Below are 12,359 nucleotides of genomic sequence, written 5' to 3' on the forward strand. Positions count from 1 at the left end.
GTCCCATGGCGACTCCCCGATCGCGCCGATCTTCTGTTTCAGGGGCTGCTCTACCATCCGCGTTTTGCCTCCCTACATTTGACGCCGTGGCTATTGAGACCTGGATCTTAAGGTCTCGGGGGTTCTCAGACAGGGTTATCAAGACCATGTTGAGTGCACGTAAACCCGCCTCGGCCCGGGTTTATCATAGATGTTGGAAGGCTTATCTTCGTCATTGTGCTGAATCTTCAGCCTCTCCCCTTTCCTTCTCGTTGCCTAGACTCCTTTCCTTTCTCCAGGCAGAGTTGGTCTGTCTCTTAGTTCCCTCAAGGGCCAGGTTTTGGCACTCTCGCCACAGCACAGCACCCACCCCTTCTTTCTTTTCCAGTTCTGGTGGGCCTGCAGTTTCAGGTTATTTTTCTGATGTTGGACTATTTTATTTGTTTCTGCTTCTCCTACTGCTTTTTCACAAACTGCATTAGCTTAGTCCCAGTGGGCGGGTATAGCCTGCTGGGAGGAGCAGACTTCTGTTTTCTTTTTTTCTTAGTTTTAGCCTCCTAGTGGCAGCAGCCTATAACCCATGGTGTTTGTGTCCCCCAATGAAGACTACGAGAAAAGGATTTTTCCCAAATACTCTGCTAGGAATGAAAGGTGGAATCTGATTGGTTGCTAGGGGCAACTGAGCCAGTTTCACTTTACACCATGTTTGATAAATCTCCCCCTATATTGTGTATACAGCTCCACCCCAAGCATTCAGATATGTTTGCCATGTTACAGGCCTCTGTCGCCGTCTGTTCTCCGGTCACACCACAGACATGGGACATTCATAGATTGTGTTCACGTTTTGTTTTCCAGGACGGAAACCAAGAAAATGGAGGTCAGAAGGAATTGGGTAAAATAAGCAGAAAACTCTCGGGACAGGAATATAATATTACCGCTTTATAAAGCTTTGGTGCAGCCTCATCTGGAGTATGCTGTCCAGTTTTGGAATGCGATTCATAAAAACAATGTTTTAGAGCTGGAGAGGGTACAAAGATGGGCAACTAAACTAATAAGGGGAATGGAGCATCTTAGTCATGGGCAGATATTATTAACTTATTAAAATATATAAATGGCCCCTATAAGAAATATGGGGAAAAGATGTTTCAGGTAAAACCCCCTCAAAGGACAAAAGGTTCGATCTCCGGAGGCAACAAGTCTTCTTTACCATGAGAACAGTGAATCTGGGGAACAGTCTACCCCAGGATCTGGTCACAGCAAAAACAGTAGAGGACTTCACTACAGGCCTAGACAGGTTCTTAGACCAAAATAATATAAATGCATATGTATAGAACCTATCACCATCTATCCCCTTCCCTGTATCCATCCCCTCCTTGTATACCCCCCTTCCCTGCATCGATTCCTTCCTTGTATACCCCCCTTCCCTGCATCCATCCCCTCCTTGTATATCCCCCTTCCCTGTATCCATCCCCTCCTAGTATACCCCCCTTCCCTGTATCCATCCCCTCCTTGTATACCCCCTTCCCTGTATCCATCCCCTCCTTGTATACCCCCTTTCCCTGCATCCATTCCCTCCTTGTATACCCCCCTTCCCTGTATCCATCCCCTCCTAGTATACCCCCCTTCCCTGTATCCATCCCCTCCTTGTATACCCCTCTTCCCTGCATCCATTCCCTCCTTGTATACCCCCCTTCCCTGTATCCATCCCCTCCTTGTATATCCCCCTTCCCTGTATCCATCCCCTCCTTGTATACCCCTATTCCCTGCATCCATCCCCTCCTTGTATATCCCCCTTCCCTGTATCCATCCCCTCCTTGTATACTCCCCTTCTCTGTATCTATCCCTTCCAGGGCCGATTCTGGGGTTTCTGCCGCCGCCGTAACCGAATCACCCGCGCCTGCACCCCCCGCACACACACACACACCCCCCGCCGCCGTAACCGAATCACCCGGGCCTGCACCCCCCGCACCCCCCCCCCCCCCCGGGCCAGCCCTGCAGCCACTCACCTGTCCTGCAGCAGCCGTCCCGTCCCGCTTACCGCTGTCCCTCGCCGACAGTCAGCAGCTGTCATCGCCGCCAACGCTCACCGCTGTCTCCCGACCCTGCAGCCGCTCACCTGTCCTGCCGCAGCCGTCCCGTCCCAACGCTCACCGCTGTTCCTTTCCGCACTCCGCTGTCATCGCCCTCCAGTGAGTCGGGAGTGCCTGGGGTCAGCGGGGGCATCGCGGCCCCCGCTGACCCCGGGCACTCACGACTCGCTGGAGGGCGATGACAGCTGCTGACTGACGGCGCGGGACAGCGGTAAGCGTTGGCGGCGGGACGGGACGGCTGCGGCAGGACAGGTGAGCGGCTGCAGGGCTGCTGTCTGCCGCCCCCTGCAGGGGCGCAGAATCTGCCGCCTGAGGCGGAATACTCATTCCGCCTCATGGCAGAAACGGCCCTGATCCCCTCCTTTAACTTGATGGACATGTGTTTTTCTTCAACCATATTAACTATGTAACATCCCCTTTTGGTACAGCCCCATTTAGATGTTTGCAACAGGTTTTGAGGGGTGCATTCACCTTAACTTCATGGTTGGGGCACATTCACTTATACAATACTTCCTGGGATAATCTGTAGGGGATCCCATAGAATGTATTGAGGAGTCATACACTGCAGATGTCACACCTGAAAACTTGGTAGGCTCTCTAAAAACACTTGACATATGTGCAGATTAAAATTCTCATTTTATATAGTTTGTAACGATTAAAAGCAGTTTATAGATGTACATTCACATAAAATATAAAAATCATACAAAAAGACAATATCATAGCAGTGGAAAATAAAATAGAATAGTATTGAAAATGTCTCGTCACGGTATATACTGTAGCTGTACATGTGGTTTAGCCACTTATTATGAATATTCTGTTGCGGTGCAGGGCCCTTGCATGCCGCAAATAAAGGTAATTAACCGTTTACTCTTAGTTTAGTATATAGAACACTCTCTTATGTTTCATTTCAGATAGTATCATATAATAACTGTGTGGTGAACTAGTCACCTCTCACCAGTCTCTGCGGTTGTGCGGGCTGTGGCAAAACGTTATTTTGTCCGAAGCCGCTGGTGGTATTGTCGCCCTCTGTAGTTTTGTAGGCTTTGCGGGCTCCTGGCTGCTCGGCGGCTGCTTGCTGGGAGTTGTGGATTTGGTTGTTACCACTCACTGTATTCAGATCGGGACTGTACTTGCTCAGATAGATCACGAGGTCCGTGCCTGGATCTACTGTGTCCCGTGTTCTGTTTGAAGCTCGTGCATGCACGTTGAAGTGCATAGGAGGCTTCTACCCCCTCTGCCATTGGGTAAGCTCTTGCGTGTAGTGCACTCATGCACGCGCATAAAATTCAAATGAGTAATTGCTTATTCAAATAGTGGCTGTTTATCTTGGAAAACTGCAACCTTTAGACGCGTTTCAAGATAACCCTGTGTATCCTTTCCTCAGTAAAGAATGTTGCAGCATTTTGTACCGAGGAAAGGATACACAGGGTTATCCTGTGTTATCCAGGCACGGACCCCGCGATCTATCTGAGCAAGTACAGTCCCGATCTGAATACAGTGAGTGGTAAAAAACAAATCCACAACTCCTAGCAAGCAGCCGCCGAGCCGCCGAGAGCCCGCAACGACTTTGGACAAAAGAACGTTTTGCCACAGCCCGCGCAACGGCAGAGACTGGTGAGAGGTGACTAGTTCACCACACAATTATTATATGATACTATCTCAAATGAAACATAAGAGAGTGTTCTATATACTAGACTAAGAGTAAACGGTTAATTACCTTTATTTGCGGCATGCAAGGACCCTGCACCGCAACGGAATATTCATAATAAGTGGCTAAACCACATGTACAGCTATATACCGTGACGAGACATTTTCAATACAATACTATTCCATTTTATTTTCCACTGCTATGATATTGTCTTTTTGTATGATTTTATATTTTATGTGATTGTACATCTATAAACTGCTTTTAATCGTTACAAACTATATAAAACGAGAATTTTAATCTACACATATGTTAAGTGTTTTTAGAGATTCTACCAATTTTTTCCATTAACCTCTTATTGCAACACAGGTTTTGTAGGATGCAGAACCAGGCAGTGCACTCAAAACACGACACAACCAACTTATGCTGCGTTTACACTAAACGATAATTCGCCCAACCGATCGTTTAACGATTTTGAAGCAACGATTTGGTTTTTATAATAATCAGCATTTAGACTAATAAATTGTTAGAAAAATCGTAAGAAAATTTATATAAAAAAATTGTCAATGCGATCGCTTTTAAGATCGCTTAAGCCCATCTTTTACATAGGGTGAACCTTTGAAAGACTGTTTACATGAAACGATCTGCGAATTTTTAGCGAACGACAATTTGAGAACATGTTGAAAGATCAAAATGAACGATTTTTCGCTCATCGCTTGATCATTTGCTGTATTTACCCGGAACGATTATCGCTCAAATGCCATCGTTATTGCGAAAATTTGAACGACAATCGTTCCGTGTAAATGCAGCATAACTCCCTCTGACCCTAGGTTGATCTCACCTTACCCTTTTTCTACACCTGAAAACCTGCTGATTCCATTCAATTACATCACCTGCAAGTAATGTATGTGTGAACTTAGCCTTGTGGACTTTCCTGTGGATATACTGTAGAGCTGCCGTTGACTTCTTTTCCCTACAGAACATGCACAGTCATCTAGCAAAAGTCAGCAAGAGACAAGGCACAGACACTTTGGAAATATATTAATGCAGAAGTATGTGGTTCAGAGTATACTAGAAACACCAAGTATAATGAATGCACTATAGCATAGCACCGGGATGTTACATTTACGGCCCTCCAGCTGTTCCAAAACTACAATCGCCACCATGGCAGGACAGCTAAAGCTTTGGCCGTCCAGGCATGATGGGAATTGTAGTTTTGCAACAGCTGTAGGGCCGCAGTTTGACGCCTCTGTGGTATAGTAGAATGAAGATATATATCATAAAAGTATAAATTACAAAAAAATAAATAAAAATTGGTTTCCCTCTCAAGATGCTGTTTTCCTGCTCTTTTTGTGATTTTTGCACTTTCTATGAAGAGAAGATGAACAATCACCTGCAGAGCGACTTCCATAAGAAGCGTTACGATTATTTGGGGGAGAACCTTCCCAGAAAGAAGGCAACCTTCCTACAGGTATACTATGGGTCTCTGTCTCCTTATCCTCTCTATAATTCCAGGTTATCACACGGATACATACTGTATACTATTCAGGGATGTGTATTTACACTGTTGTATATTCATTAGATGGCAGACGGATACCAATGCGCTGTACACAGACAACACAGCAGGTACAACTACAGCTGATTTTTCACTCTAAGGCCAGTTTTACACGTAACGGATCCGCGGCGGATTTTACCATACAAATTCGCAGGGAAATCCGCTGCAGATCCCTTGTCAGTCATTTTCAATGAGAAGACATCCCGCTGCAAGTGACAGCCCCGTTAACCCCCCACTGGCTGGAGCATACATTACCTGCTCCACTCTCCTGCTTGCTTGGGAGTTCCTGGCTGGGGGCTAAAGGGGGCTGTCACTTACATATTCACAGCGGGATCTTAATCCGCTAGTATCTCTTCTCATTGAAAATGACAAGAGACCCGCTGTGGATTTCGCTGCAAATTTGCAGAGTAAAATCCGCTGCAGATCAGTTACGTGTGAAAAAAAATCTTGAGAACAGTCGAATTATCCAGTAGCAGTTTATGGAGGAAGGAGTTGCAGAGTGTTATATCTTACTCCAATTCTGTAATCACAGCTTAGACTGCTCAGTACTGCTCTGTAATGTCCTCTGTGTTGCTGTCTATGACTGTGTGCCGTAGAGATAAAGCAGAGCAGGGACTAACATCTCTTTGTACCTTCTTCCAGGAGCATATGTCACAAAATACTAAGAAGACAGAGGAACAACGCAAACTCGTACCAGACCTCAGCAACAAAATCCATAAAATATATCAGAGTCGGGATCTCACCCTAGGTAGTGACACAGGCACTTTTGCATGGGAGCAGCCCCCCCCCATACCACTTCATCAATGAACATTCAGAGAGACTTAGTAGCAGATAGTCTTGAGCTGATGCCGTTGCCCATTGCAGCCATTCAAATTACATCCATCTTTTTTCAAAAGCAACAGAATATTTAGATGCCTAAACTGGGGCATGTATTATTTAGGGACTCTCTATGTCTCATCGGTATGCAAAGGATTTGGGGGGGATCTAGCCTGTAAGGGGCTATAAGTGTTTTGTTTCTTCTTGCAGGATTGGGCATGGAGAATTTTGTGAAGAAAATTGACGTTGCCAATTGTGTTGCATGTAGCATATTAATCCCTATGCAGCCAAGTGCCATAGAGCGACATATCCGAACCTCTTTACACAGCAAGAAATGCAAGGTGAGTCTAGGGTATAACACTGGTTGTATCGCGGTGGTTAGCACTGTAGCCTTGCAGCACTAGGATCCTTGGTTCAAATCCCACCAAGGAAAACATCTGCAAAGAGTTTGTATGTTCTGTCCGTGTTTGCGTGGGTTTCCTCGGGTACTCTGGTTTCCTCCCACACCCAAAACATACAGATAGGTAAAATTAGATTGTGAGCTCTAATGGGGACAGGGAACAAAAATGACACACTATGTAAAGTGCTGCGGAATGATTATTATTATTATTAGCTGCATATGGTACAGCAATCATGAACAAGTGTAAGCCCAACAGCTGAGAGATGCACAAATGAGTGGACAAGGATGTGCTTGTAGCCAAAGGATAGACATACAGGGTCCCCATTGATTTTATTGGTGTAATATAAATTAGTGTGTAGTAAGCTCCCCCTAGTGGTGACGTCAGGGCCGGACTGGGACTTAAAATCAGCCCTGGCAATCAAACCCCAGCAGCCCACATACCATATCCTGGATAGCGTAATTCCCTGTAGCAAATTCTGCTTCATTTAGCCATGTCCCCACTACTCCCTTAAACATGTGAACCCCACCATCAGCAACTAAAAATAATGCTATAACATAATCTGCTGTGGATTTGATGCGGCATATTTATGTATATATTTAAACTGATTAAATCGCAAGCATCAAATCTGCATTGGATTAGGTATGAAAGTGCCCTTAAAGGGAACCTGTGGGGTCTATACCAGGTACACAGCTGTAGATCCCAGCGTACAGATCAGGGACTGGACCTTTAGTCCATTGTAAACCTCTATAATCATTCTTTCCATTACCAGCTGAAGTGTCACAGAGGTGGAGCCACAGCAGCACCTTCTGCCCGCCCCTTCCTGCTCTGACTGATGGACGTATAGGGTGCTGCTGCTGCTGCGGCTGCTGTTGTGAAACTTTAGTTGGTAATGAAAAAGACAATTACAAAAGTTTACACTGGACTAAAGGTCCTGTCAGTGATATCTCCCTCACACCTGTCTGCTGAGATCTACAGCCCTAGACCTGGAACGGACCTCACAGATTCCCTGTAAAGGAGAAAAACATGGCCACCTTCTTCCAGAAACAGCGCCACACTCTTCTTCAGTTTGTGTGAGGTATTGCAGCTCAGTTCCTTTGAAGTGAATGGAGCCAAGCTGTAATACCATAACACAGTCTGAGGACAGAAAAAGGTGATTTATTACAAAAAGTACAAAAAATACAGGTGATGCATCTCCTGTATTTTTTGTAATAAATCACCTTTTTCACGAATGCTGGTGTGCTGCGGAATATCTCGACATCTATCTATCTATCTATCTATCTATCTATCTATCTATCTATCTCCTATCTATCTATCTATCTATCTATCTATCTAGAATTTTCTGTGCATGATAATACTGTCATAGTTAATAACACCTGTAAGCAAATATTATCCCCATACTGTACACGTTACTGCCATACTGTCACTAAGCAATCCCACCAATATTTCCTATACTACCAGTATATAAGTAACAAATAATATCACCACACCATAAGCACTGCCATTACCACCACATAATGACTAATACCGCTACACTGTGACTGAATACAATCCACTATATACAACACTAATATTACCAATAATACCAGAATACACAGGACGAGTAATGTAATACCATCACACCATGCCCACTACTCTCAGCATACGGTGACTGGATAATACCACTATATTGTCACCAAATAACAGCCACCATATAAAGACCAATATTCTTCCAAAGCAGTGACCATAAAACACAGGTGTCAAACACCAGCCTTCCAGCTGTTACATCACTACAAATCCCATCATGCCTGGACAGATAAACCATGATGGGAATTGTATTTTTGCAACACCTGGAGGGCCGGAGTGTGACACCCCTGATACAGAGGTAGATCCCAGCTGTATAAAGGTTCTGCAGACCTTATAAGTGATTATAGTGCAGTTACATCCTGTCACTCACAGTAGGCGTCTTCTCTGCATGACGAGACGTCCACTTTTGCTTTTCTTCTCCATCTATCTCCGGCCACCATGAAGGCTTCTCTGGCCATGACGCCTCTCCACGGGATCTGTCAGACAGACATTTTAGGCTTCTTGCTCCAGCAACATCCTCATCTATACATCCCCCATACAGAATAGCCCCCCCTGCTGTACATCCCCCCATATAGAATAGCCCCCCGTGCACCCCCCATATAGAATGGCCCCCCTGCTGTGCATCCCCCCATATAGAATAGCCCCCACGTGCATCCCTCCATATAGAATAGCCCCCCTGCTGTGCATCCCCCCATATAGAATGGCCCCCCCTGCATGCCCCCCGTGCATCCCCCCCATATAGAATAGCCCCCCTTGCATCCCCCCCAATATAGAATAGCCTCCCCTGCATCCCCCAATATAGAATAGCCCCCCTGCATCCCACCATATAGAATAGCCCCCTGCTGTGCATCCCCCCAATATAGAATAGCCTCCCCTGCATCCCCCAATATAGAATAGCCACCTGCATCCCCCAATATAGAATAGCCCCCCTGCATCCCCCTCCTATATAGAAAAGCCCCCCCCCTGCGTCCACCCAATATAGAATAGCCCCCCGTGCATTCCCCCAATATAAAATAGCCCCCCTGCATCCCTCCAATATAGAATAGCCCCCCTTGCATCCCCCCAATATAGAATAGCCTCCCCTGCATCCCCCAATATAGAATAGCCCCCTTGCATCCCCCGATATAGAATAGCCCCCTTGCATCCCCCGATATAGAATAGCCCCCTGCTGTGCATCCCCCAATATAGAATAGCCTCCCCTGCATCCCCCAATATAGAAAAGCCCCCTGCATCCCCCTAATATAGAATAGCCCCCCTGCATCCCCCAATATAGAATAGCCCCCCCTGCATCCCCCCAATATAGAATACCCCCCCTGCATCCCCCAATATAGAATAGCTCCCCTGCATCCCCCAATATAGAATATTCTCCCTTTACATCCCCCCAATATAGAATAGCCCCCTGCTGTGCATCCCCCCAATATAGAATAGCCTCCCCTGCTGTGCATCCCCCCAATATAGAATAGCCTCCCCCTGCATCCCCCAATGTAGAATAGCCCCCCTGCATCCCCCCAATGCAGAATAGCCCCCCCCTGCATCCCCCAATGTAGAATAGCCCCCCTGCATCCCCCCAATATAGAATAGCCCCCCTGCTTTACCCCAATATAGAATAGCATCCCCCTGCATCCCCCCAATGTAGAATAGCCCCCCTGCATCCCCCCAATGTAGAATAGCCGCCCCCCTGCATCCCCCCAATGTAGAATAGCCCCCCTGCATCCCCCCAATATAGAATAGCCCCCCTGCATCCCCCCAATATAGAATAGCCCCCCCTGCATCCCCCCAATATAGAATAGCCCCCCGTGCATCCCCCCAATATAGAATAGCCCCCCTGCATCCCCCCAATGTAGAATAGCCCCCCCTGCATCCCCCCAATATAGAATAGCCCCCCCTGCATCCCCCCAATATAGAATAGCCCCCCCTGCATCCCCCCAATATAGAATAGCCCCCCTGCATCCCCCCAATATAGAATAGCCTCCCCCTGCATCCCCCCAATGTAGAATAGCCTCCTGCTGTGCATCCACATAAATCAACCCCCCCCCCCCCCCATGGCCACATGTGAAGGGGTAAAAAAAAAAAACACACATTCTCACCTGTCAACTCGCTCCTAGCAGCTTCTTCCTCCCGGATCTTCGGTCACTGCACCTGCCTCCTGCTGCAGCGTCTCTCTTCTCTCTCCTGCCAGGTCCTCAGCGGCGCGTCACAGAAGTGACGTCAGCCGCTGGGGGCCTGGCAGAGGTGCCGCAGACGTGCCTGCGCGCGGCACGTCTGCGACCCCGGGCCGGCCCTGACACCTTCCGGCTACGAAGACCGGCCGGCCACAGGAGTGACTGGCAGGGCCGGGGGCCAATGGCTCCCTGGCTCTGTCAGTCAGAGCGCGGCCGCTGCAGACTGTGAGCGTTCATCTTGAACGCTCACAGTTAAAGGGCCAGGTCACCGGCCCTCTGCAGAGGCTAAATGAATAGCGCAGCGGCCGGCTGCGCTATTCTTGCAGCCACTGCTGGGGGCCAGGACCGGCGGTCCCCGGACTGGTAATCCTGGCAGCCCAGCGGGCATTTGCCCGCTTTGCCAGATTACCAATCCGGGCCTGGGTGACGTGTATGTGAAACAAAATGTGATCTGGAGTCTGTAAAGAATTACAGTGAATTGAAGCTGCACAGAATTTTAGGCCAGACTTTAGCTCTCACTGTCTTCTCTTCTCTACCTTCTAGATCATGATGGAAAACTCTAAAAAGAAAACGCTGAGTATAGCAAGGATGATACTGAAGCATCACAAACAGGAATTGGAGCAATATATAAATGTATGCACGTTACTGGTTCTCTATATAATATGCCCAAAATTATATCACTGTATAATATAAACTTTCTAATAGCAATTCTTCACCAAGATGGGGTGAAAGGACAGATGTTGTCTTTGGGACCTTCCCTTTAAGTCTTCACATCTCACCGTAATTCATTCCTCAACATTAGCTACTATGAATAGCAATAATTTCCCATGAGGCTACATCACATGATCACTATCTGTCCTGTAATACTTGTATAATTGCTATTCCAGAACCATGTGGATGAGGAGGAGACCCCCAGACGCCGCCGTAACATAGATGTATCAGATTTGACGTATATTACTCTCTCTGACTCTGAGGGTTAAGAGGAAAAAGATTCTGGTGGACAATTCACTGGGCAGGAGAACATTGAGGAGACCTCTACTGTATGTGACCGTTCTGAAAGTGCAGAGGTTGATGTGTCCGATGCGTCTTAAATTAGAATTTATACAAACATTTGTATATTTTTTTTTATGTAAAAGTATTTATTTCTACATAAGGACCACATACTCACCTCTTCTGATCCCCCTGCTCTGCAGTGGGGACGTTCAGCACTCGCTTCCCCCTTGTTCCCTGCTTGTTGCACTGTACTATTACCCACACAGACATCAAGGAGCAGCAGCGGCCTGAACAGTCGGTAATCAGCCAGGTAAGAACGATAATCGTTCAGTGTAATAGAGCCTTTATCGGAAGCATGAAAAGGTGGACAGCAGCAAGGAGCACCTGACTAGGCTTCAAAACAGTGGTTGGGGGATCATGAGGAGGTGAGTATACTACTTTTATTTTTCACTGCAGTAGGAGGCATGTAACAAACAGATATTTGCACCCGGAAAGCCCCTTTAAAGAGTAGTCCAACATTATCCCATTTTTTTTTATAAAGTTTATTTGGTTTTCAAACAAAATACAGAAAAAGAGAATAAAACGAACATGAAAGGAATGTTCAGACACACACAACAGCAGGTACAGAATATGAAACAGTAGGTACTAAGCTCTGGAATTAAGACAACAGTGATACCGAGTGAAGCAAATCAGAAGGTAAAATGCGGCCCATTACATACGCACATAGGTCAGCAAATATGACAGTCCCATCCTAGAACAAAACTGGACTACATGCCCCCTTATCAGAAGACCTTTAAGTGACCAAGGGATCCTGCCAGATCCGACTTGCAATACCAAACATTATCCCATTTAAGGGACGAGATAAAAAAAAATATATCAATGGAATAGTCAGAGGCAAAAGTAATGTCTCTTGTATTGAAAAAAGTGTTTTGTTTTTTAACCCATTCAAATAAATAAATGTGTGTTTTTTTGGCTCTTCAGTTCTTTGTATCTGTGGTGATTGAAGAGGCCTCACCGTATCCAAAATACCCTATATAATCCCTATAAAGCCGCCCCTCCTAGCCACAGTCCATAATATTGTGTTTATTGCAATTAGAGATGAGCGAATCAGATTTGTTTGCTTCCTACGAAGCAAAACTGATCTGCGCTCATATC

General features: G+C 46.4%; 2 protein-coding genes across 2 annotated transcripts in view; one reads left to right on the forward strand and one right to left on the reverse strand.

The window, feature by feature from the left end:
* Positions 1-3,227, reverse strand: part of LOC138767732 (A-kinase anchor protein 8-like) — a 69,012-nt gene extending 65,785 nt beyond the window's left edge. Inside the window, exon 1 of the mRNA XM_069945475.1 lies at positions 3,025-3,227. The gene's annotated coding sequence lies outside the window, so the exon portion shown is untranslated. The remainder of the gene's footprint in view (positions 1-3,024) is intronic.
* Positions 1-11,191, forward strand: part of LOC138784166 (A-kinase anchor protein 8-like) — a 94,594-nt gene extending 83,403 nt beyond the window's left edge. Inside the window, exons 5-11 of the mRNA XM_069959678.1 lie at positions 835-871; positions 4,694-4,773; positions 5,045-5,185; positions 5,912-6,017; positions 6,296-6,426; positions 10,755-10,844; positions 11,099-11,191. Coding sequence (XP_069815779.1) covers positions 835-871; positions 4,694-4,773; positions 5,045-5,185; positions 5,912-6,017; positions 6,296-6,426; positions 10,755-10,844; positions 11,099-11,191 — 678 coding nt within the window. The remainder of the gene's footprint in view (positions 1-834; positions 872-4,693; positions 4,774-5,044; positions 5,186-5,911; positions 6,018-6,295; positions 6,427-10,754; positions 10,845-11,098) is intronic.
* The last annotated feature ends 1,168 nt before the right edge of the window (positions 11,192-12,359 follow it).

This window comes from Dendropsophus ebraccatus, chromosome 1 (genome assembly GCF_027789765.1).
Source record: "Dendropsophus ebraccatus isolate aDenEbr1 chromosome 1, aDenEbr1.pat, whole genome shotgun sequence".
NCBI lineage: Eukaryota > Metazoa > Chordata > Amphibia > Anura > Hylidae > Dendropsophus > Dendropsophus ebraccatus.